This window comes from Cervus canadensis, chromosome 24 (assembly GCF_019320065.1).
Source record: "Cervus canadensis isolate Bull #8, Minnesota chromosome 24, ASM1932006v1, whole genome shotgun sequence".
NCBI classification, from domain to species: Eukaryota; Metazoa; Chordata; class Mammalia; order Artiodactyla; family Cervidae; genus Cervus; species Cervus canadensis.
In genome coordinates this window covers 43,579,700-43,605,120 of record NC_057409.1, presented here as the reverse complement: position 1 = coordinate 43,605,120, position 25,421 = coordinate 43,579,700, and the positions used below count along the sequence as shown (strand labels likewise).

Genomic DNA, 25,421 nt, shown 5'->3' with positions numbered 1-25,421 from the left:
TGATTCCTCCAGTTCCATTCTTCTTTCTCAAGACTGCTTTGGCTATTTGGAGTCTTTTGTGCTTCCAAATGAATTGTGAAATTTTTTGTTCTAGTTCTGTGAAAAATGCCATTGGTAATTTGATAGGAATCACATTGACTCTGTAGATTGCATTTGGTAGTATAGTCATTTTCACAATATTGATTCTTCCTACCCAGGAACATGGAATATTTCTCCATCGGTTTACATCACCTTTGATTTCTTTCACCAGTGTCATAATTTTCTGTATACAGTTCTTTTGTCTCCTTAGGTAGATTTTTTCTCTAGATATGTGTTGTTGTTGCAGTGGCGAACGGGATTGATTCCTTAATATCTCTTTCTGATTTTTCATTGTTAATATATAGGTATGCAAGTGATTTCTGTGTATTGACTTTGTATCCCATGACTGCTGATTTCACTGATTAGCTCTAATAATTTCATGATAGTTTCTTCAGGGTTTTCTATGTATGGACTTCCCTGGTGGCTCAGATGGTAAAGCATCTGCCTACAATGCAGGAGACCCATGTTCAATCCCTGGGTCAGGAAGAGCTCCTGGAGAAGGCAATGGCAACCCACTCCAGCACTCTTGCCTGGAAAATCCCATGGATGGAGGAGCCTGGTAGGCTGCAGTCCATGGGGTCACAAAGAGTCGGACACAACTGAGCGACTTCACTTTCACTTTCTTTCTATGTATAGTATCATGTCATCTGCAAACAGTGAGAGTTTACTTCTTTTCCAATCTGGATTCCTTTTATTTCTTTTTCTTCTAATTGTCATAGCCAGGACTTCCAAGACTACTTTGAATAACAGTGATGAGAGTGGACACCATTGTCTTGTCCCTAATCTTAGAGGGAATGCTTTTAGTTTTTCACCATTGAGAATAATGTTTGCTGTGGGTTTATCATACCTGGCCTTTACTATGTGGTGAGGTAGGTTCCTTTTATGCTCATTTTTTGAAATGTTTTAATCATAAATGGGTGCTGAATTTTGTTGAAGGCTTTTTCTGCATCTATTGAGATGATCATGTGGTTTTTATCTTTCAATTTGTTAATATGCTGTATCACATTGATTGATTTGCATATACTGAAGAATTCTTGCATCCCTGGAATAAACCCAACTTGATCATGGTGTATGAACTTTTTAACGTGTTGTTGAATTCTGTTCGCTAGAATTTTGTTGAGGATTTTTGCATCTATGTTTATCAGTGATATTGGCCTATAATTTTCTTTTTCGTTGTCTTTGCCTGGTTTTGGTATCCGGGTGATTGTGGCCTCATAGAATGTGTCTGGAAATGTTCCTCCCTCTGCAATTTTTTGGAAGAATTTCAGAAAAATAGGCATTAGCTCTTCTCTAAATGTTTCATAGAATTCCCCTATGAATTCTGAAGCCATCTGGCCCTGGGTTTTTGTTTATGGGAGATTTTTTATCACAGTTTTGATTTTGTAATTGGCTTGTTCATAATTTGTTTCTTCCTGGTTCAGTCTTGGGAGGTTGAACTTTTCTAAGAATCTATCCATTTCCTCTAGGTTGTCTACTTTATTAGCATATAGTTGCTCATAATATTTTCTTATGACCATTTGTATTTCTGCATTGTCTGTTGTAACCTCTCCTTTTTCATTTCTAATTTTGTTGATTTGATTTTTCTCCCTTTTTTTCTTGATGAGCCTGGCTAGTGGTTTGTCAGTTTTGTTTATCTTCTCAAAGAAAATGTTCAACTTTCAAACTTGCCTTTTGCAATGTACTTTGCTCCTCCTGCCTCAAATACCAATTGAACTCAAAGGAGAACCCCTTTAAAGAGAATGCAGAAGGAGATGGAGAAAAGAAAAGTGAAAGTGAAGTCGCTCAGCTGTGTCTGACTCTTTGCAACCCCATGGATTGTAGCCTATGGAATTTTCCAGGCAAGATTACTGGAGTGGGTTGCCATTTTCTTCTCCAGGGGATCTTCCTGACCCAGGGATCAAACCCAGGTATCCCGCATTGTAGGTAGAGGCTTTACCTCTGAGCCACCAGGGAGATGGAGAAGAATCTGGTCTAATGATTTACCATCATCTTTGGAAGGAAAAGGATAATAAGCTACCTACAAATCTATGATTTGAGAGGTTACTGAAGCCAGAGAAACAGACTTGTCTTGAAATGGCACTGGGTAAAATGACTGTTTTCCAGTGGTCATGTAGGGATGTGAGAGTTGGGCCATAAAGAAAGCTGAGCACCAAAGAATTGATGCTTTTGAACTGTGGTGTTGGAGAAGACTCTTGAGAGTCCCTTGGACTGCAAGGAGATCCAACCAGTCCATCTTAAAGGAGATCAGTCCTGGGTGTTCATTGGAAGGACTGATGTTGAAGCTGAAACTCCAATACTTTGGCCACCTGATACAAAGAGCTGACTCATTGGAAAAGACCCTGATGCTGGGAAAGATTGAGGGCAGGAGGAGAAGCGGAAGACAGAGGATGAGGTGGTTGGATGGCATCACCGACTCGATGGGCATGGGTTTGGGTGGACTCTGGGAGTTGGTGATGGACAGGGAGGCCTGTCGTGCTGCAGTTCATGGGGTCGCAAGGAGTCGGACACGACTGAGCAACAGAACTGAACTGAAAATGACTGTTTGCGGATCACTCTTTCATTGATCGCTTGCAGTTTAACTACTGGGAAAAATCAATGGGGGCAAGGCAAGGTCACTCAGCAGCAAATTATCTGCATAAGTGTGGAGGGCTGGCCACAGACAGGCATAGGGCTTGCCTTTATAACAGCAACCTGGTTGACCCTGGACCCCTCAGCCCCTCTATCTGGGCTCACGTAGCTACAGAAGAGATGTGGAAAGAGAGTCAAGCCCAGTCTACACAAGACACAGAACTTGAAGTTCAACGTTGTGTCATAGCCTCCTGGGGCCACTCTTACAAGTCATCCTCTGCTTTTTAGGGGCTGATTTTTCTCTCATCATGCTTCCTTTTTCACATCCTTGAAAAACATGTGAAGTAGGCATCAGACATGATGTTCTGCAATTTTTATATCTATTGATTAATTGAATTTTCACAAGCCCACTTGAGGAAACGGGCCTCAGAGAAGAGTATGGGAGTTGCTGGTGAGTGGTCCACCCTGACCTCCTTGTTAGACCAGTGTCCTCTCCCTCATTTAGTGCCACTCTGTAAACATCTGGAGGTCATTAAACATTGTGCATTTTTGCATGCTAAGTCACTTTAGTTGCGTCCAGCATTTTGTGGCCTCATGTACTGTAGACCACAGGTTCCTCTATCCATGGGATTCTCCAGGCAAGAGTATTGGAATGGGTTGCCATACCCTCCTCCAAGGAATCTTTCCAACCCAGGGATTGAACCTGTGTCTCTTATGTCTCCCGCATTGGAGATGGGTTCTTATCACTAGCACCACCTGGGAAGACCCCATTAAATATCATCATGACACAATAATGGACCAATGTGAGCCTCCCCAGGCTCATTGAAGCAGGCTCTGTGGGGTGAAGCTGAGGTTTCCTTTTGGTTAAAAACTCTCCCAGATGATGCAAGTGTGCTGCTTGGCTTGAGGACCACTGTGTAAGACTAGGTGTCTCTCCAAAATCAAAGGTAGAACCAAGGAGAAAAAATAAAAGAAATAAGACTGACATTGATTGGGCACCTACTATAGGCCAAGTGCTTAATCTTATCTTATCCTCCCAGGCAACTGGAAAAGGGTTCCCACTTTACAGATGAGAAACTTCTAAGTCACTTAACTATAGAGGTGAAGTAATTTCCCCCAAATCCCAGAGCTCAGAAGTGGCAGAAAGGAGATGTGTGAGTCCAGGCTATGTTCATGTTGCTACACCACACAGCTAAGGCACACACCTCTGGCCCACACCAAAGACTCAGAAATTAAGCCAGGCTTGTAAGAGCTCAAGCTTGGAAGACATTAGAATTTCAGTAGAATGAAACAGCAAGTTATGGGTTTCCAAGGAGAACAATGAGGCAGAGACACCTGGGAGGAAAGAGAAAGATGTAATCTACCACATGAGAGAAAGAGGCAGAAAGAAATGCAGCAAAGGGTAAGGAAATACTTATACTATACTCATTGTTCTAATTTTCACAACAACCCCATGCAGTAGGAGCTATAATGGTCTCCTTTCTGCAGATGGGAAAACCAAGACCCAGTGAGCAACACCCTCAAGTCACACCGCTGGTTAAGTGGCATGTTGCTCAGTCACCAAGTCGTGTCCAACTCTTTGTGATCCCACGGACTGCAGCAGGCCAGGCTTCCCTGTCCTTCACCATCTCCCAGAATTTGCTCAAATTCATGTCCGTTGAGTCGATGATCTATCCAACCATCTCATCCTCTGTTGTCCCCTTTTCCTCCTGTCCTCAGTCTTTCCCAGCATCAGGGTCTTTTCCAATGAGTCGGCTCTTCACCTCAGGTGGCCAAATTATTAGAGCTTCAGCTTTAGCCTCAGTCCTTCCTACAAATATTCAGGGTTGAGCTCCTTTAGAATTGACTGGTTTGATCTTGTGGCATTAGTGTGGATTCAAAATGCAAGTCAGAGTCCCAACTACATACAGTTTACATTGTCCATCACTTTTCAAAGGAAGAGAAAGAAGGAAAAGCCAAGAGGATTTATTTTGTTTAATGCTGAGGCCAGCACATTCCATTCATTATCTTACTATATCCATAAATTCAACAAATCACTTGGTCCTTGTGAGGTAACCATGACCTCCAACTTGAGGTACAGAAACAGGCTGGCCATAGTGAGTGTCTTGCTTAAGGTCTCTATGAACCTGAAGCAGCAGTTTCAAACCCATGCTCAACAAGAATACTAAAGCCAGCAGTTGTATTAAAATACTAAACGCCCAAACCTAGGGCTCGTCGAAGGGATAACTGAAACATGGGAAAGCTTTGAACTGGATTTCACTACAGTGATTGGAAACTGAGATATGACTGGATGAGGACATATTTTAATTTTGTTTGGCCAGGGAAAACTGTCAATAGGCAGCAGAAAGTGGTTTGGAAATGAACGTTCTGCATGAATGCCAGGTATTCTGATCTTTACTGGTTATTTGAATTTGGGCACAGTCACCCGAAGAGAAAGTAAATAGCCAGTATAGACAAGGACTTCCCTTAGTGCCCACCTGGGACTGTAAAATAACAGCAGAGTGGGTCACTTTTCTTTGAGGGGGGAGGTATCCTTGCTTTGTAATGTTGTGTTAGGTCTCTGCTGTACAGTGAACTGAATCAGCTGTTTGTATGCATAGTTCTCCTCCAGCTCGGACCTCCCTCCTACCCCCAGCCCCCCGTCCCACCCCGCCAGGTCAGCACGGGGCCCTGAGCTGGGTTCCCCGTCCCACCCGCCAGGTCAGCACAGGGCCCTGAGCTGAGTTCCCTGTGCTATAAGGCAGCTTCCCACTTGTGGCTGGTTTTACACCGACGTCTGCGGCAATGCACAGAGGTCAATTCCCATCTCCCAAGCGGCTCACATTTGATTGCATCTGATCCTGAAAACTCAGCTTAAATCATGTTCTTTGATCATGCCTTTCACTCCCCAGCTCTTAACTCCATAAAGTCCATCTTTAATTGAACTTACTTTTGAAGTTACACAGTAATATGTGATTTTTGTTTAAAAATAAATGTAAGAAAATAAGTGTAGAACTGAAAGGGGGAAGTGCCCATAACCATTATCACAATCAGGTGAGTGGTCTTCCAGGGTTCTTTTCTGTACACTTACAGACACCAATAGGTTGGTGTTATCAAAACCATTTTTTGCCCAGCTACATTAGATTCTTTGTTGAATAAACAGTCTTGGTGTATTCCTATAGGAATACATTCCTATAGGAGTTGGAAGAAGAAAGCTCTTAAAACCAAAATGATTACATTTCAGGCCCAAAGAAAGTATAAAGCAAAGATACCATTTTGGATGAGAGTTGAAATACTCTTTTCTCAATTTGGAGTCAGAAAAAGGATTGAAGCAGCCCCAGCTTGTGTCACTGCAGCCCCTTTTATCACTTTACACAGAGGAAGCATTTAACTAGTATTTCTTAAATGAATACAAAATCGTCTCCTTTTACAGATTTCATTTTGGATTAAACAGAGTCAATATAATTAAAAAAAGAAAGAAAAAGAAAAACATGAGTCCCCATGTAAATGTTGTAAGGAGTGCTCCAATGAAAATTAAAAATCTTATTATCATCCATGTTGGAGTATTCTAGCCAGGATTCACTTCCATTTTTACTGTAAGTGACGTATAAAGTTAGTCCCGTTCCTTTTTACCATTTTTGAGTCTTTGAGACCTTGCCGCCTCACTTGCCACGTGAATTTTCTTGGAAGGGAGCACTTTTGTTTTCTCAAATGAATTATAAGCTTGGTAAGAGTGGGAAAGTTTCTCACGATTACCTGTGTTCTCCCAGCACGCACACGTGTTCTGCACACAGGAGATGTATTGTGACTGTATTAGTTTAGTTTGCTAGGAATGCCATAACAAAGTGCCACAAACTGGGTGGCTTCAGCCAGGGAAATGTATTGTCTCACACTCTGGAGGCTAGATCTGAAGCTGAGGTGTTGGCAGGATTCCTTCCTTCGAGGCTCTGACAAAAGGATTTGTTCAGGCCTCTCTTCTTGGCTTGTAAATGGCTGTCTTCTCCTTCTGTCTCTTTGTATTGTCTTCGTCTTCCTCCATACATGTCCATGTCTGTATCCAAAGCTTCCCTTTTTATTTGGACCCCTGTCATATTGAATTAAAGCCCACTCTAATGACCTCATCTTAATTAATTATATCTATAACAATCCTATGTCAAAATAAGATCCAATTCTGAGGTATCAGGGGCTAGGACTTCAGCATATGAATTTGGGAGAAGGACACAATTCAACCCAGAATAGTGACCGTCCACAGAATCATAAAATTTCAGAGGGAGACAAGCCCTTAAACTCATTTAGTTTGCCCATCTGATGACTGGATTCTGTCTTACCCCAAGCCAAGAGGAGCGTTTAGAATTTTAATAGTATTTTTGTCAACAGGATTTTAGGGTTGTTTTTGTCTTTTAACATGTCCGTGTATGTTTTTCAGAATGGTTCCCACTGCCTAAGCCTCAGAGCCTTCAGACTGTCTTCAACAGGTAAGAATTGCCTTGGAAAGCTTACCTTTCAGGAGGGCTGAAGGGACATTTCACTCAGCCTCAGTCCACTGAACACCCAGCCCCCGAGTACCTTGATCTGGGGGCCCAAACCCCACGAAGATGCCTCTTGAAGAGGCAGCCACCTGTGAGTCTGTTAGTTTTTCTCTATGAACCATTTTACTTTCAGTGAGTTTGGTCATTAAAATTGTTTTGTGCCCCTCAACCATGCCCAAGGCCCTGAGAACGAGGGAGTGTTGGCCTGTAAGAAAACCTAGTGGGTTTATTATTCTTCAACACAGAGAAACCAAATAACATCATTGAGCGGCTATTGGAAGAGGGGGGCAACGTGATTCATGGAGGTCATGCTTTCCCAGGCCCTCTCTACGCAGTCTCAGCTCAGACCAGGGCAGACTTTTATTACCAGCTTTCAACAAATCCCTGGTTTCTTTTGCAAAGTAAAACAGATAATAGAGACATTCCCGGAATAGTTAGCTAACTAAGCTGTGCCAGGCAACCTCAGGGCTAAGAAGAACTCAGTGTTTTCGGACAATGACCAATTACAATAACCAGTATTATTTGATCTGAGAGTAATTAGCCAAGGCTCTGTTCTTTTTTGCTTCAGTGAGGAGGCAAAAAGGGCAGTGAGGAAAACATCAGAGACAGGGGAAAGAAGCTCAAATGTCAAAGAAAAACACACTCTCGCAGGTGGGGAGAAGGGAAAGACATCCCAACTGAATGTTTGAACGCTATTCTTCCCTGAAAATGTGGTAGGGTTTAACCCAGTCAAAGTTTGTTTGATTTTTTTTTTTCATAGTTACTGTTCATGTGCTTTAAAAAAGCCTCCATGGAGAGTGAATATCAGAGCACAAAGAGTAAAATAGGTCGGAACACAGAACTGTGGACTAGCAAAGGATCTTTTTTTGGGAGGGACGATTCTCCCCAGGGTATCCCCACGCTCCACTCTTATTTTCAAACGCACTATATCACCTGAAACTCTCCTGTTTGGAGACAGGTTCCAGGGAACTGCTGTTTATCATTTCATCCAAGAAGTGCAAACTTTCTCTTGCTAGCATAGTCAGGCTCCCTAACCCCTAGCTAGAGAGATCTGGACTTTAGTTCTGTCCTGTGGCTTTCTTCCATTTCACCACTGGCTTCCAAAATAATGGTAGCTCCAAACCTGCAGACCATCTTACCACTCTATGCTGCTGCTGTTGGCAACATCGCTTGGCAGGAAAATCACTGCAAGCCCCCCGCAGTTACCCTACCAGCCCTTCCTTCCAGGCTGAGTGGGACTTGGATTGGCCCAATATCCCTCTGGCTTTTCTGACCATATGCAACACCTCTGCCGTAGCCTAGCGGCCTTAGCTCAGACTCTTTGCTCAGATTCTCAAAGTAAGGAGTAATGTCTAGAGATGTGCTATCTCATACCATAACCACTAATCACACGTGACTATTTCAATTTAAATTATTTAAAATTAGATTAAAAAATTGAGTTACTCTACAGATTGGTTGTATAACATGAGAAATTATATCCAATATCTTGTAATAAACTATAATGGAGTAAAATCTTCAAAAGAAACCCCCCCAAACTGAGTCACAATGCTATACACCTGAAACAAGTGCAATATTGTAAATCAGTTATACTTCAATTCAAAAAGACAAAATTAGTTGTTCAGTTGCACTAGCCACATTTGAAAGGCTCACTAGGCACCTGTGAGTAGTGGTTACCATATGAGATGGGGCAGGAACAGGCTATTTCCATCATCAGGGAGCAGATGGCACTAGCAGTAGAAGAACTTGACTGCCAATGCAGGAGACACAAGAGACGTGGGTTTGATCTCTGAGTCGGGACGATCCCCTGGAGAAGGACATGGCAACCCACTCCAGTATTCTTGCCTGGAGAATCCCATGGACAGAGGAGCCTGGCAGGCTACCATCCATGGAGTCGCAAAGAGTTGGACATGACTGAAGCTACTTAGTTCATCATCACCAGAAGTTTTGTTAGACAGCACTGGCCTAGATTATCACATGAGAAAACTCTTGGCTTTGAGAAGGGTTTTGTCATTGAAAGGGGACTAACGTTAGGAGGGATGCCCTGGTTTGGGCATATATCCAACTCCACCATTCTATAGTGCAAATGGACTGGCTAAAATTTTTTTCAGATTTCCCAATTCTCCTTTGAGACTGATACTGAGTCCTACTGATTTGTACCCGCTAACCCACTCCAGACTCCTATTTCATTGGCCTGAAAACCTGTGCCTGGGCAGGGCACCCGTGATGGAGAAAATATCCGCCAGCCCTTTGGGTTACACTCCCTTAAATCAGCCTCCACCTCTGGTTCCCTTCTCTCCTAACTGGCCTGGAAATTTGCAAGGACTGGGGATTTGCAAATTTCTTCTCTGCCTTAAGTCTGTGAAGCAATTACTCTTGAGTTTGAGGGTAAAGTTCTCTGTTTGCAGAAACAGTGTTATGTCATGGGAATCAAATACCTGAAAGTTTTTATGCAAATCTTATGCAAAAATTAGGCAAATTCCGAGTCAGGGTCAGGGCTTCCAGCATCGCTCATTCATGGTACCTGGGGAGGAAAGGGTATCCATTGAGGCTTCAGGTTGGTGTGTATATTCAGCATTAAGAAAGCCCATCTGTTTTTGTTTATTTGGGGAGTTGCATGGCAATGCAACTTAGTTCTGAAAGTCAGGCATTATTTCTGCAGTTAACTGCCTCTCAGAATCAGCAGTTTTCTGTCTTGTGCTTCCACTTGTAAACCTGTATGTGGCCTCTAGAGATGGGTGTACTTGAATGATTGGCACTAGATTAGCAAAGACTTTCAGACTTTGTAAGTAAATAGGAAGCATGAAAACCTACCGGGCTTGCAGGGTCAGCCCCTGCCACCCTCCATGGCTTCATAGCAAGCCCCTCTTCTCTTTATCCCAGGCCCACCAGCTGGCCTTTCTTTCTTTCTCTAAAATCACTTTTCTCCCTCTCACCCTGGGGGTCTGCAACACCTGCCCCTCCCCCGCCCCAGATCCTCAGTTCTCAGCCCAAATGCTGCTTCCTCAGGAGAGTCTTCCCTGACCCCCTCCTAAGTCAAGTATCTAGACCTTCTTCACAGTTGTGTTTATGCATCTGACCATTTAATTAGTGTCTGATTCCTCTACTAGATTAAGCTGCCAGAAGATAGGATTCCTGTATCTCCCAGATCCAACCACCTACATAGTAGTTGCTCAACTAATGGATTTGCTCTACTCCAAATTTATAATTCAGCATAAGGTCAACTTGAGGGTTTGTCCTTACTGTAACTTGGGTATTTAATTATCTTTCTTGCTTATGCTATATCTCAGGGGAAACCAATAGAGCTTCTTAGAGAAAGCCCTGGGAGCTGAGCTTCAAAAATGCTGCATACAAGGCTTTTTTTCCCACTCGAGTTTCACCTTCCAGGATCTCTTCTCTCCTTCCTCCCATTCCAGAATTCTGTGCTCACCACCCTTGGAGCCTGTTTCCAACTGGGCTTTTCTGCTTGCAAGGGGCTGCTGTATCCCTCAAAGAAAGAATCCTTAATTATATATTTCTGTTTCTATAATTACAATTTCCAGGTCTTTTATGTATACAGGGTACCCAGAGCCATGGTGGAGGGGGTGGGCTGGGGGCTGAATGATGGAATGCTGAAGTTTTCCCTTCATCTGAGTCACAGGACAGGTAACAGTTTCAGCGTGGGGGTTATTTTTCCATTGCCATCAACTTTATTAGTCCCAGGAAAATTCTATTTGAAATTTTTTTAGCCATCTCCTTTTCTTTACTTTTCTTCTTTCCCCCTTGACTTTCCAGAAATGAGGCCTCTGGAGAAATTCTCTGTCTCTCTCTCACTTTTCCAGGCTGGGCAGGGCTCCCGAAGCTGAAGATCTGGCCTCCCAAATGCTGAAGGGCTTTCCGAGAGCCCGTGTCTCAGCCCAGGAAGCGCTGGTTCACAATTATTTCAGTGTCCTGCCAACTCAGCTGCACCAGCTTCCAGACGGTGAGCGAAGAAGGAGTGTGTTGGGTGGCGGGGGGGCAGGTATACATGGACACACATAAGTCTTGGTGTCTGTTTTCTTGAAGCACTGGAGAATCATAGAATTTGCAACCAGAAACATGCTTAGAGCTGGGAAAAGCAAGATGGGACAAAATCTTTCCCAAGTTTTGTCTGTGGCTTTCTAAAACTCAGAAGTTGAGGGTTGAGGTGACACAGGCCTCCTTGTAACCATCCACACATTTCCCCTATACGCACACTTAGAAAGTAGGAGAGATGAAAGTTGCCTTTGAGTTTGCTTTTGCTAGCATCTGCCAGGAGAAGCCAAACCAAAGTTTCTGACAACCCCCTTTTCTCTTTCCGTGGAGTAAGATGATAGGTGACATGGATACATCAGGAGAGGAGAGCTGGGCCTGTCTTGATTGGTAATCTGATGCTGCCCAAGGAAGTGCGGGTGGGGCATGGGGAGAGGGGAGCATCCTCCCAGGCTGGCCGCCCACGGGGAGCACAAGTTACTCTGAAATCAGCCTTGCTGCCTGGGCCTGAAGTCATCCTCCAAATCTGAAAACTGCTGAGGGGTCATGTGGCTGGAGCGCTCCTCATGTTTCTCAGAACGTGGCCAGGAAGGGCTGTGCGGAGGTCGTGGGTAGTGCAGCCATGGCCCTGGCTATTCGCCTGGGACCCTCCTTAGGTGGGGGTGCTTTCAAAACACCCACCATTCAAGTGATAACAGTTTTTGGAAGTCCTGAGCCAGAGAAAAGAAAGCTGAGGAAGGTTGTAGGGGCTCTGATTGAGAGGGGGGAGCTGGGATGGGGTGTGGTCAGGAACTACTGTCCAAGAGGCTCAGACGCAGGATCTGACCGATGTCTCCAGGATTTTCAGGTACAGCTCCACCGTACCTGGGATGTGATTTTGCATCTGTCCAAAGCTTTTAATTTGGGGCTTCTTGAGGTATTTTATTATTAAAGTGAGTCATTTAGGATTTCCAAAAATAACCATAATCATACAACCGGGGTTAATGTCACACTTAACCCTGTAAGAAGAGTCGGTCATCAGTATTTATTAAGTTGCCGTTAAGTGTCAAGAACATATTAAGTGCTATAAAATTTAAGGGAAAAAGGAGCCTTGTCCTTGACCTCAAGGAGCCTGTGAAGTGGGAGGAAAAGAGGGTGAGGAAGAGGAAACAGGACACCCTCGTACACATATTAGCACAAATCATATCTAAACAGCTAAAGTCTGTGCATAATCAGCTACAGATGTTCAGAGAATATGTGTGCACTGAAGGCGGTGCTCGGAGGAACCGCTGTAGAATAACTCCAGTAAGACAGATGAGACTGGAGGTGACTCCGGAGAGGAATTTGGAAGGAGGGGAGGGACACGGCTTGGCCTATGGGTAGACTAAGAGACATTCCAGGCAACTTAACAATTCTTACTCCCTTCTTGGTACCTCCTCCCAAGCTTTATCCCCACCCCCCACTCCCATCTCAATACTCTCTGCCCAGTCTGAGCCCCAAGACCCCCCTCCTTAGCCTTCTCCTCTTGGGACTGGGACTTGTCTAACTCCCACTTCATGCAAATATACGTACTGGGGGTGTGCACACATACATTCACACCCCTTCTCTCCACTTAACAACATATCTCCCATGGAGAGACATATATAATAAATAAATATAAATAAATCCTCCTCCAGGATTTATTATTCTAGGTCCTGAGAACCACTGAGGACCTTCAGAGTTTTCTGGGTACCAGCTTTTCCTTTAGAGCAATTAGCAGGAAACAATCACTGTGCAAACGGGATGTGTTTGTTAGAAACTCGGGTTTTGATTCTTCCTGGTCATCTGGAGCAAAGCCACCAACAGAGGAGCTCCATTGTGTGTGTGTCTGCCTGTGTGTGCGTGCACACGCGGGCACAGGAGAGGGATCCATCTGTATTCCTTCTCTGTTCACCCAGCCACAGAGCCCAAATCTACTTTGACACTTTTAGAAAAATGAAAAGATGGAATCTTGCAGGAGCCTGCCTGCGCTGAGGGGGGAGATGAGGAGCTCTCCCAGCAGGAGGGAAGTTGACTTTTCTTTATACATATAGGGGTTTTTCCATGCAGAGTTTAAATTATGCCTGATAAAAGGAGTTTCGTGGATGTTTCAGTTCTTTCAAATTCTCCTGGCTTCCTCCCAATTAAATGAGGTTTGTCAAAGCCACAGGGCTCTGCTGCTGCTGCCTCGGCCGACAAGCACTTCCTGCAGCGACATCTCGAATCCCCAAGGGAGAAGATGAAAGGGCCAGCGCCAAGAGACAGGGGAAGGGGGGCAGATTGTGTGTGTGTGCGCGTGTGTGTGTGTGTGCGCGCGCGCGCACGCTTGGGGCGGGGGCGGTGTGCAGAAACAGGTTTAGATACGGATTGACAGATAGGACGCGGACAAGAAGATGGGGAAGCACAACTACCACGGAAACTGGAGAGAAAAACAGAGGGAGGCAGAGCAGCACTGAGTCCAGTTTGGGCACCTTGAGGACCGTGGCCATCACCACGTGTGACATGATGCCACCGTGTCTTCTAAGGGCGCCCTCTCTTGGCCTGGCAGCGCCAGTCTAGTTCTCATTGTTCATGGCAATGAGCCTTTATTAAGAGCCTCCTTTGCAGATAGGGTGCAACGGGTCCTCTCAGTTCCCAACCCTCAGGGACTCAGAGTCTCCACCCCAGGGGCAGGCTGCTCCAGGCGTAAGGACTGTGCAAAAGTCAGATACGCTCTTGCGAGTGCTTGGTTAAGAGAATTTCCCTGCCATAATTATGCAAAAAATTTTGCTCTCTGGTGGCAGTATGGAATCACTTAGTGGGTTATATTTGTATCATTTTATTATTCTGGCTTTATTCCGGTTGCAGGATAACAAAGTTGTCACTTTAAAACATATTCTGTTTCCCCTTTGATCTGGGAGATGCCAGCTCTTATTGTCTGCCCTCTGACGAAGACAATTTAAGCATGAAGCCTGAGTCTGGGAACGGTGAGGAGTGGAAGGACAGCCTACATCCCAGCAAAAGCGTGGCACACAAATATGCCCCCTGAACGCCAGGGCTGTTCCTACCCATCCATGTGCGTTTTCATGAATCTGAGAGGTCCCAAATACCCCTGTCCCGAGGGTGTGGCAGTAAGCTTATGCCCGGAAGAAATCGATGGGGAAGGAGTCACTTGCCACAAAAATCCAGGAATTCTAGGCTTAGTTCCCCTTCGGAGAGTATTCTTAAGTGGAAAAGCACGGTTACTAGAATGGCAAGCATGTGGAAATTTCTGCCAAGCACTGACATCCTCCCTTATTGACTCTTGAACACCTGAAGAAACATTTGTGGAAGGAGAAATTATTGGTAGTCTCTCTCAAAACACACCCAACAGCAAGCTAATTGCTTTTGCAGATGGCCAGGGAGACGTTCTACCCACACAGCCATCGGCTTATGGCCACACTTGTGGTCCTCACAGCTGAGCCAGCAGGGCAGGACGTCAGCTGGGGCAGCTAGGACCTAAAATTAGGCCCTTGGCAACTCTCTAATCTTAGCTGCAGGTTCAGCTTCTTCGTTTAATTCCCCTTGCCCTCAGCATGAACTTGGGCTCTGGGAAAAGAACGCTGCTTAATGACTTGAAAGTGAGGGGAGTAGAAAATCATTAAGCTGCCCCTTCTAGAAACTGGCTCCACTCAGTTCTTGCCAGGCTTCCAAATGTTACCCTTGGAAAGTTAAGACTAATTTTGGAATGATGCCATTTGGAGTCACAGATACTGATCCAGAAAAGTATTTTTTTTTCATCTCGGGCAGTAAATGCCACGTGATTTAAGAGTCTGGTGCTTAAGCCATGGTCCTTGATCGTCAGAACATCAAAGGCTGTCTCTTTCCGTGGGTTGGTCCCATTTTGCTTTCCAAATCCCAGGCTTGAGCCTCTCCCATTCCTTCCTGGACTAAATCCCCCTTCTCTTTTAAAACAGGTTTCAGCATCTTAAAAAAAATTAAAACGTAAAAGCTTGCAATATTTCACAAGGAATTTTGCAAAAACAATTTACCAGAGTCCTTTTTGTCATCACATACTTTGGTACCTGTAGGCAAGGCATTGACCTCTACCCTGAAGAAGGAAATGGCAACCCACTCCAGTATTCTTGCCTCGAGAATTCCATGGACAGAGGAGCCTGGTGGACTACAGTCCATGAGGTCTCAAAGAGTCGGACTCAACTGGGCAACTAGCACTTCATCACATCACTCTACTATCTATACTCTGGTAATTCATCAGCAGGCCTTATTCATTTTGCCCTCTTAAAATTGAGAAATTTTTTGTTTTGCTCCAATAAAAGAACTTCCAGCCTTCTTTTAATAATATCTCCTTAATATATTTGAAGGTTCCTCAATATCGCATTACAAAGCTGGGTTCCCTTGACCTCCCCTCCACATACAGAAACCCCCAATATAGATTCTGTTTCTTTTACCTTTTAATTATTTTGTTTCATTATTCTATTCTGAACCTATTCCAACTATTCTGCTTATCTCTGAGACTATGAACCCACCATAGGCTCAGGTTTCTAACAGAGTGGGAGAATTGTTTTCCAGTTCATTCATGGAAGATTTGCTGAGGGTCTATTAGATATGAGGGGCTTCTCTGGTGGCTGGGTGGTAAAGAACCCACCTGCTAACACAGGACACATAAGAGACTCAGGTTCAATCCTTGAGTCGGGAAGATCCCCCGGAGAAGGAAATGGCAACCCACTCTAGTATTCTTGTCGGAAAAATCCCATGGACAGAGGACCCTGGCAGGTTACAGTCCATGCAGTTGCAAAGAGTCGTACAAGACTGAGCGACTTAGCACTTGAAGATTAGATAGGAGATTGAAGGACACAAAAATGAATTAGTCTTAGACTCTGTCCTCAAAGAGCTTACAGTCCTTAAGGAAATGAGACAAGAAGATAAACAGCCATAGACCAAGTGTGAGGTGCCCTGGGAGTTAAAAGGAGGTGAGACTAACCTCCAGCTGGGGGCCCAGGATGGCTTTGTGAGGTCTCGAAAGATGATAAAGTGAAAGCCGCTCAGCTCTGTCCAGCTCTTTGTGACCTTGCGGACTATACAGTCCATGGAATTCTCCAGTCCAGAATACTGGAGTGGATAGCCTATCCTTTCTCCAGGGGATCTTCCCAACCCAGGAATCAAACTGAGATCTCCTGTATTGCAGGCAGATTCTTTACCAACTGAGGATCAGGGAAGCCCTGAAAGATGATGGAGAGGAAGGATATCCAGGGAGAGGAAAGTCATCCTCCTCTGAATGCCATCTAATGTCATCCAAAGGTGTCTTCTTTGTTAAAATAGTGCAATCCTGACTCATATTCCATCCTAAGTTTTACTCTTTGTCATTGTAGGCCTTCTTGCAATGGCATTCAATTTAAACATTCTTTAACATGTACTAGGAAAGCTTAGTTTAACTGTTTATGTGCTAATGATATCAAATCTTACTCTGTTTATTGCTTTTATTGTCTAGCCTAGTCAAAGTTTAACCAGAATATTTTATTATTCCACAGGTCAGGTTTTGGAGGTTGGGTTTGGTGGGGAAGGGAGATTCCAAGCCAAGTCTCTCAATCCTATTCTGTTTCTAGGAGTTTGTAATTTAACTCAGACCGCTCTGTCTATTTTTTAAGTCCTCCACTAATCAGTACTTAAGAAGCAGGTTAGAAAGTATCCTCTATGACACACTTCTTCACCTACTATGCTCAGTGCTGTCCCCAGCCCATTTTAATACACTAGAATACAAGTTGCTGGGCTGTGATCTGGCTTATGTGTTGTATAGAGTTGCCTTGGTAGGAAAAGTCTGAGTTAACCAAGTTCCCCAGTGCTACCAAGCTCTTAAGTTGGTTAAATTTGTTAGCATCATGAACTAAATCTCCAAATAAAGATTAATGCTTCAGAAAGGAATTAGAGACCATTTGACAAGAAAAGGATCTTGGGACTCACTATTCCATATTTTCATTATATGGATGAGTCCCTAACACCCATAGAAGAAGAATAGTATCTGCTATTTCTTGGACATCTATGTGTTTGACACAAATTCTCATTCAGTATAGATAGTAACTGGCAAGGATGGAGCTGATTTCCTAATATTACATATTAAAAAATTGGGGCCAATTACTCCAAGTTATATAGTTAGTAAGTGGGAGAGGCAAGATTTGACTGTAGGTCAGACTCCCAAGTCACTCTCTTCCGCTCCTCATCCTAGGGAATATGTCACATGCCCCCAGGTAACATATTTAATATCTCACAACTAAGAGGACTCAATCTTATCTTTAATAAAGACTCAAACCCCTGATCTCTTCCTTAATCTTTAATGTCATCTTGTCTTTGTTAGGGTTTTGTTTTGTTGGGTATTTTGGGGGGGAGGGGAGTAATACAGTCACCCTTGGGTTTTAAGATTTCTTAATCAGTGGTGGTTATTATTTTTTCCTTACTATTACTTATTCAATTTTGTCAGAAAAATATCAGGAATCCAGTGGAAAATTGGGCAAACATATAAAATAGCAAATTACACAAAGGAAATGAGAAGAGCACAGTAACACATGGGATAACTAGGCAGTCTAACTAGTGATTAAATAAATACAAATAACTGTTAAAGTACTTATTTTTCCCTTCAACTTAATGACTCCCCATGCTGGGGACGTTATGGTAAGATGATTCTCTGCAGACGGTGGTTTTAGTTGGGTCAACCTTTGCAAAGCATTTTGCCATACCTACCAGGAGCCATAAAAATAACATTCAACCTTATACTTAGGTTCCTGGGAATCACCCAAAGAAACAATCGAACAGGGGTAAAAAAAAAAACCCTAGATGCATAAAAATGTTCATTGCAGTGTTGTCTATAATTTTTTAAAATAAAGAAACTAAATATTTAACAAAAGAACTGGTTGGATAGATATTATTATATTGACTCAGCATACAGTACTATGTAACCATTTTAAATGGTAATTCGCAGGAGTGTGGGGTAGTATGGAAATGTTTATGCTATGACACAAGCTAAAAGCAAGTAGGATACAAAATTGCATATTATAAGGCACCAGTGAAAATGTATTATGCATATCAACAAAACTGGAATGTAGAGTACAAAAACAAAAATGCTCTTCTAGTTCAAGGGAATGGTGGGTAATTTTTTCCTTTTTTCAGTTTTCTTTCATGTAGATGTTACATCGCCTTTAGTGTTTAGAGGAATGAGGTAAGACGAATGTTACGGGGAGTTCAAGCTCTGAAGTGAGAGTTAAAGAACCTACGTCTTCTTCTTTTCTCCTCCAGCATCACCTGCATTATTGGCCTTCATAAACCTCAGTTTCTCATTCTGCACAATGGGTTAACATTAGTTTCCTGGACCCCAGACTGACAGAATGTTTATTTTATACAGCTTTTAACTCACTGATTTCAAGAGTTCAATGTAAATGTGGTCCTGGGAGAATGAGAGGAGGGAGGCAGAGGAAAAGATAAATAGGCACTAATTAATTTTAAAAGGAAAGATCATCTGCTTTAATCGGAAATGCATATGTGCTGTGCCCCTAGTCAGAGTTTTAAGTGCACTCCGTGTTAGTTAGCAACTTCAATTTAAAGTACTGTGTGATCCTTTGGGCTTTGAAGATATGAAGCCTATATACATACACATGAGCTAAAATTACCGAGCAGTCACGGAGGCTGTGTGCACTCTGAATAATTAAATGCACTAAGCAACTCCAGCTGATGGATTGATGATGTGTAAGAGCAGTGCAAAAACCACGTGACAAGGGAAATTACAAGACATTTAGAAATGATGGTTTCATTTCCAAGCTTTCTTTTCTATTTGTGCTTTCTCTTTCAGCCATTACAGGCTAGTAGAAGAGATTTGATTATCTTGTTTCCTGTGAAAGGTTATTTAGCCCCTCAATCCCATTAAGTCACTCTCTGCACTCCAGTGCACTGAGACTCCACCAGGTTATCAGCCCAGGAAGAGTGAATGGAGACACCAGGATCAGATTTCTAAAGGAAGGAAAGTTAAAGCAAAGTTTGAAAGCGGTGACAGCCAACAGCCAGGAGCTTAGAACTCAATTAGACCGAAAGACAACTATCTCATTATCTCATTCCGAAATGATCTAAATACATAAGAATCTAAAAGTTTTTAAATAAACTTGTCCTACTGACTGTCTAGATGACTGAATTTCCCTTCTCAAAAATTTTTTAAACACTCACTTTTATATTTATTTATTCTAAGCGCAAAGCAGCTGCGATAATTATGCTGTCAGATTCAGTAAGCTAATGAGCAGTCAGCGAATGGAAGGTTTTGCATTTGTGAGATTGCTACAGGAGAACCACTCAGCTGCTTGTTTCCTTCTTTCTTTTTTTCTTCCCTCTTGTTTTCTTTTTCTTTTTCTATGAGTTGGGAAGGAGAGTCGGGCAGTCCATGGCCAAATTGGAATCCCTTTGATTAACTGGTTGCTTTCCCAGCACTGTTCTGCCACACGTGTTTCCCCCCGCCCGCCTCTGTCATCCTCCTCCCCGGCTCCTCCCTCCCTCTCTGTCTCTCTCTTCCTCTCTCTCCCTTCCTCCCTCTTTTCCCTCTCTCTCTCCCCCATCTCCCTCACTGCTGCTGGGGAACTGTTGCTTTTAAGGGACATTTTTGTGTCACTGTCCCCAAGGCAAGAGGATGTATCTCCCTGAGGGAAGTTCCCAAAATGGTTTGGACTTGAGCCAATTTGAGAGTTACCTGTAAAGTTTAATATGCACTGCTTATTTGAACTGTTTGTTTATGCTACAACAGGAGCTAAAAAGAAAGTAGAATACAAAATTGCACATTATAATGTACCTGGGAAAATACATTATGCATATCAACAAGACTTGATGCCTCCCCTTTCCAGTCTAGCAAATATGTAATTCCAACCCCAAGGAGTCAGGGTTTACCCCAGGCAGCCAAGACAGAGCAGGTTTATTTCTCCCCTTTTGGTGTGAGGAGCTTCCAGCAAACAATATTGATGCATTTTATGCTTGTGGTGCAGCAAAGCTGGGGCTTCTCTTTTTGTGAAATTGTGCAGTATTTAGAGCAACCGGTTTGTGCAGCTTGTGAGCCTTGAAAAAGTGGTGCCGAGGTAGAAAGATGTCCTGAGCAGGTTTTATCGATGTGCTTTTGTGACAATGCGGCTGTTGTTCCTGGATGTTTTTCTCAGATGGTATCTGTGCTGATGCCATTAGCTAATAACAGTGGCTAGTTAACTAGTTAATAACAGTGGCTACTAGTTATTAAAAATATATGGTGTGTGACTTACTTGTTGTCCAGTGATTAAGACTCCATGCTTCCACTGCAGGGAGCCCAGGTTTCACCCCTGGTCAGGGAGCTAAGATGCCACAAGCAGCAAGGTATAGCATGTGTATCTTATTTCACTACTCTGGAAACCCCAATAAAAACTATAATAAAGGAATTTAATTAAATTATATATATATATAAATGGGCTTCCCAGTGGTCCTAGTGGTAAAGGACCCACCTGCCAATGCAGAAAGACGCAGGAGACGTGGGTTCAATCCCTGGGTTAGGAAGACTCGCTGGAGGAGGGCAGTATTCATGCCTGGAGAATCCTGTGGATGGAGGAGACTGGTGGGCTACAGTACTTAGGGTCACAAAGAATTGGACATGACTGAAGTGACTTAGCGTACACACACACACACATATAGTATCAGAACAACCCAAGATGTTTGGCATGTATTATCTTCTTTAAACTTATAGCAATCTGCTCAGAAGTTTTATTATCCCCATTTTGCAGGTGAGCCCCTTAAAATGTTAACTTTTAGAGAATTTGGCCCATATCTTTAGCATAATAAGCACCCAGGAATAATACCCATTTAACAAACAAACAAATAATACCCATTTAACCCATTTATAAAAATGCAAACTGCCAGCATTCTGAGCTAACCAAACGGATAATATACATATATTCCGCTCCCCCCCCATTTTTTAATTTACAAAAGTTGGACTTTAGAGTCTACTTAAATAGATTGCCAAATGAATCTAATGTAACAGAAATTTGAAACTTTCCAAAATGTATCTGACCTAGCACTACACTCACTGCCTGTTGTCACTGGGCCTCCCCGGCTTGATTTTGGCCCTTGTTGTTAATGTGTGTGTGCCTCCCAGTTTTAGTCCTATTTTTACCACCTTCAACACCAGGCCTAATGCCTTACCCAAGTGTTCGTTTGGTAAACATGCATTGAAATGAATTGAATCGAACATAAGGCACTTAACAGCTATTCAGTAAAGTGAGTTATCCGTGAGTCAGTATAAGCTATTGGTGGATAAATCGGGCTCACATTTTGACATCTCTTTGAGTGACAAATATTACAACAGACATAAAAAAACACACCGTGAAAGATCCCAGGAAATAATATGTTGGTGCTGTTCTCTTTTGTTCCCTACAGAGGAATCTTTGTTTACAGTTTCAGGAGTGAGGCTGAAGCCAGAGATGTGTGACCTTTTGGCCTCCTACCGGAAAGGTCACCACCCAGCCGGGTTTAGCAAATGCTGGTAAAAAGAAAGGGTGAGATTACCAAGATCTTCCAGGTAAGTGGTTCCAACAGTGTGGGTCCTTATGGATGGAACTGAAAGTTACTCACTATCCAGTGAAGCCCTGGTTCCTGGGTTCAGAGACCTCTGTCCTGTGCCTGGCTCTTCATTCTCCCTCTGGGCACAGAGGCCTAGGCTCCACAGGCCGTGAGAGGAGGTGGCATCAGCGTGCATCAGCTCCCCCTCCCAGGGAAGGGACAAGACTCCTAAGATGACCCTTACATGTCATTGCAAGGCCTTGAGCAGATGCACTGGAACACAGGACTCCACTGGCATGTGACGTTCCCTTAACTATGTGATTCTCACTGTCAGCCGACAAGACAAAAATCAGAGGTCAGGGTGACCAGCTGTCCCCATTTGCTCGAGACAAAGGGGTGCCCCAGGATGTGGGATGTTCCGTGCTAAAACTGACACAGTCCTGGACAAACCAGGATGGTTGGTCGGTGCAAATTACCACCTGGCTTGCCCCCAGCTGCCAGAGAAGACCTGACTCAGAGTCTAGCCCCACCTAGGAGGTGGTTTTGGAGGATTGTGAAAACCCAGTCATCACCGCTACGGGCTTTTGCACCATTGGTTACAGAGTGTCCTCTCCAGGGTGCACTCTGGGAACCACCAGGACCTGATGGTCCTGGGAGACAGGAGCCATCCACGAACATCACCGACTCGGCTGCTCTCAGGAGTCTCCTCCATCAGCCCAGGGCAGCCCAGGCTTCCAAGGCAATCCTGAGGGGGAAGGGTGCCGTGGAGGTTTTTCCCAAAGCTTCCAAACCCTAGCGTTCTGCTGGCAGGCACAGGAAGCCAGGAGGGACAACTCCTAGAGCCAGCATAGTCCAGCATTCGTAGATCTTATAAGAGCATTTCCATGGTGAGTAGAGGGGACAGTCATCCAGAGGAGTCAAGGTGAGACCCACGCGCAGAGCCAGCCATCCCTGTAGGTGACTCTGGCTATACCCCAGACCACAAACACACCTAAGGGTTGGTCATACTTCAGGCAACTACAGCTTGTCATGCTTCCCAGCAGAACTTTTGGGGTCTAGATGGCAATGACTGGCACGCTCCCCGCACCACCCTCTCCCCAACATCATTCACATAGCAGGATTCAGTTCTTTGCCAGTTTCTCCTGTGAAAGACATATACACATCAAGAACGTCTGCCTTTCAGATTTTCTAAGATCATTGTGTTTAGAACTTTGGGGAGATTAAGGAAGTTTAGAATTATAGTTCTTCCTCAGCTATAATTCTGAAGTTTATATTTTGACAATATACAACTGGAATTACAATGGGCAATACAATAGTAATATGGTATTTCCCAAGTAAAATATTTTTCAGAGCAGAGATTTTACTATGTAATTATGCCATTTTTAAACCCACTAGTTATGAGAGTAGGACATTCTTTAGCTACATTCTATAGCATGAACGATTTGCCCTTGACAAAATTATCGAAGGCATTGATGGAAACGGTCTTGGATGGTAGTGCTGCATAAGAATTAATAATTATCTCTATTGAGTTGTTATTTTGTTTTACTAAGCAGCCAGAAGGTAGGGAGACTACCCGCCTCTCTGAACTACAGTCAGAGAATCGTTACCTGTAGGTGTAAATTGGTCACAATAGAAAATCAATTAAAAGCAGCATGACAAACGTGATGCCTATGCCAACAATTGAAGAAGGGAGAAGGCACAGCGAGTGTGCACTGGAGTAATCTGATGTCCCTGGGCCTTCGGTACTAATGTAAGGAGATAAACCCGCAGGAGATGAACCACAGTGAGGAAAAGCTGCAGCAATTAAGCTGCTTAATAAATGGCTTGGGATGATCAAAATCTGGGAGTGCCAGAGTGGGGGACTAAAAGTGGTTATCACATGGACACTTGGGGCCTGTAAATCTTTTCCACTAAATTGAATTTATGTTAAAATATTCACTTTTCAGGAGATTCAAAATGTAAATTGGGATATTAGGACTTATAACTAGCAGCAATGCCTGAAAATTAAGACTCTGAAAAGATCCTCAAAATGTCAGTTTCAGGTATGGAAAAAATGTACACTAACATCTACAATAGAGAAATGGGACTAAAATTTACTGGGTACATAACATGTGCCAAGCACTTTACAAATAGTGTTTCAAAGCTTGGTGTGTTTTGAACAGTTAGGGTGTGGTGAGGTGTAACTATAGTTGGTACATTTGGAGATAAATTTTGATTATTTTTACAGCTTTCTTAGGGAAAGCTTTCTTAGTTCTTATTACTAGGATAAGATGCTACCTCTGTTCATATCTATTATCAAGCTTTCTAGCAATATCTATGTAATTCCATCAACTTTGCAATAATATTGCACAGAATTTCCCCACTCAATCTGTAAGATATTACTCATTATTTTCATTTTTTTATTCTTCATTCACTTCCAGGGCTAGTTTACTGTTGCTTCAGTTTTAATTTGCTTCAGCTTACTAAGAAGCTTCAAATCTAACTCCACACTGGACCAAGGGTTTTATACCATCACCTGTGATGTGGAACATTTTAAATACTATGTCCAAGGCAACAGCACATAGTCCTTGAAGAAAAAGCAGTAAACAGTTATTGCTATCGTCATTTGCCTAGAATTTAACAGTGATTGGCTCAAAAATTAGACATAGACGGAAATCATCTGAGAAGAGGACTTCTGAATAATTTCATCCATTTCATTATTTGATAGAGAGATCCGTGGGCCAGAAGGAGAACAGGACAGATGGAGACAACAATTGAAAGACTTTGGAGACAGAGCTCATGCTTAACAGAGGCCTGTCACTCCTGTGTTCACTTACGATTTTCCCCAACAAAAGGACTTCTGTGGCCAAGGAGAGGATTAGGCTAAAGTTTAAAAAAGCCTCCAGGGAAGGTGGTTTCTTGGATATAGTTGTCAACAAAAGGACTTGCTTAAGACTCTTTGTTATGATTTCCTAGGGGTCGCCTCTTCCTCCGCTAACTGGATTATCAAAACACATTACCCCTCCATCCCAGCCAGACTTCAGTAGGAGTTTGGATTGAGCTGCTGGTTAGAATTAAATTTCAGGCTGTCCTCTTCTACTGAACTCTATTGTCTGTGATGATAGCAAAAGTGATGAGGAATCTCAGCTCTGATTTGATGGCAGAGATACTGAATAGATAGATAAAGGCCAAGAGTTCCAAAGTAGTAATTCAAGTCCTATTGCACCATCAGACACACATGCATGTCTGCACACACATAAGCCTCAAATAAAATGAGAGATCTGTCTCAGCTAACACTTGTTCCATTTTCTACAATGGGTCCTTCTGAAAGAAGCTGGGGAAACTCAAATGACTTCATCTGAGGATCATCTACTCAGGAAATGTAGTAGCCTAGAAACCAAAGACCTCTATATGGCCTTTAGAAGAACAAGGAGGAACTAATTAAGAGAGAATTTAAAAATAGTACCTATGCACTCAAAGTCTGAGATGAAACTACATACAGATAGTCCAAAGAAATCTTCCTTACTGAGTATTCGATTTTAGTAAGACATTTGGCAAAGCCTGTTCAGATATACCTGAAAGAAGGAACTGTATTGAGGGCTGGACGAGGGCTGGATGATGGGGTGTGTGTACTCAAAGAACACTGGCCTTGTTGGAGAAAGGCTGGCAGCGGTGTGGTGTGAGGTTCAGCCCTGAGTTCTGTTCTGTTCAAATGTTTTTATTAATAATTAATAATAAAATCAGAGAAGGCACGCAACTTATTCATACAACTCATTAAAGTAAGTA

The 25,421-nt window shown here is 43.2% G+C and overlaps 1 protein-coding gene across 1 annotated transcript in view; it reads left to right on the top strand.

Moving 5' to 3' along the window:
• Positions 1-24,921, top strand: part of CDK15 (cyclin dependent kinase 15) — an 86,798-nt gene extending 61,877 nt beyond the window's left edge. Inside the window, exons 11-14 of the mRNA XM_043445400.1 lie at positions 7,052-7,100; positions 10,973-11,112; positions 21,534-21,675; positions 24,077-24,921. Coding sequence (XP_043301335.1) covers positions 7,052-7,100; positions 10,973-11,112; positions 21,534-21,643 — 299 coding nt within the window. The 3' untranslated portion in view covers positions 21,644-21,675; positions 24,077-24,921. The remainder of the gene's footprint in view (positions 1-7,051; positions 7,101-10,972; positions 11,113-21,533; positions 21,676-24,076) is intronic.
• The last annotated feature ends 500 nt before the right edge of the window (positions 24,922-25,421 follow it).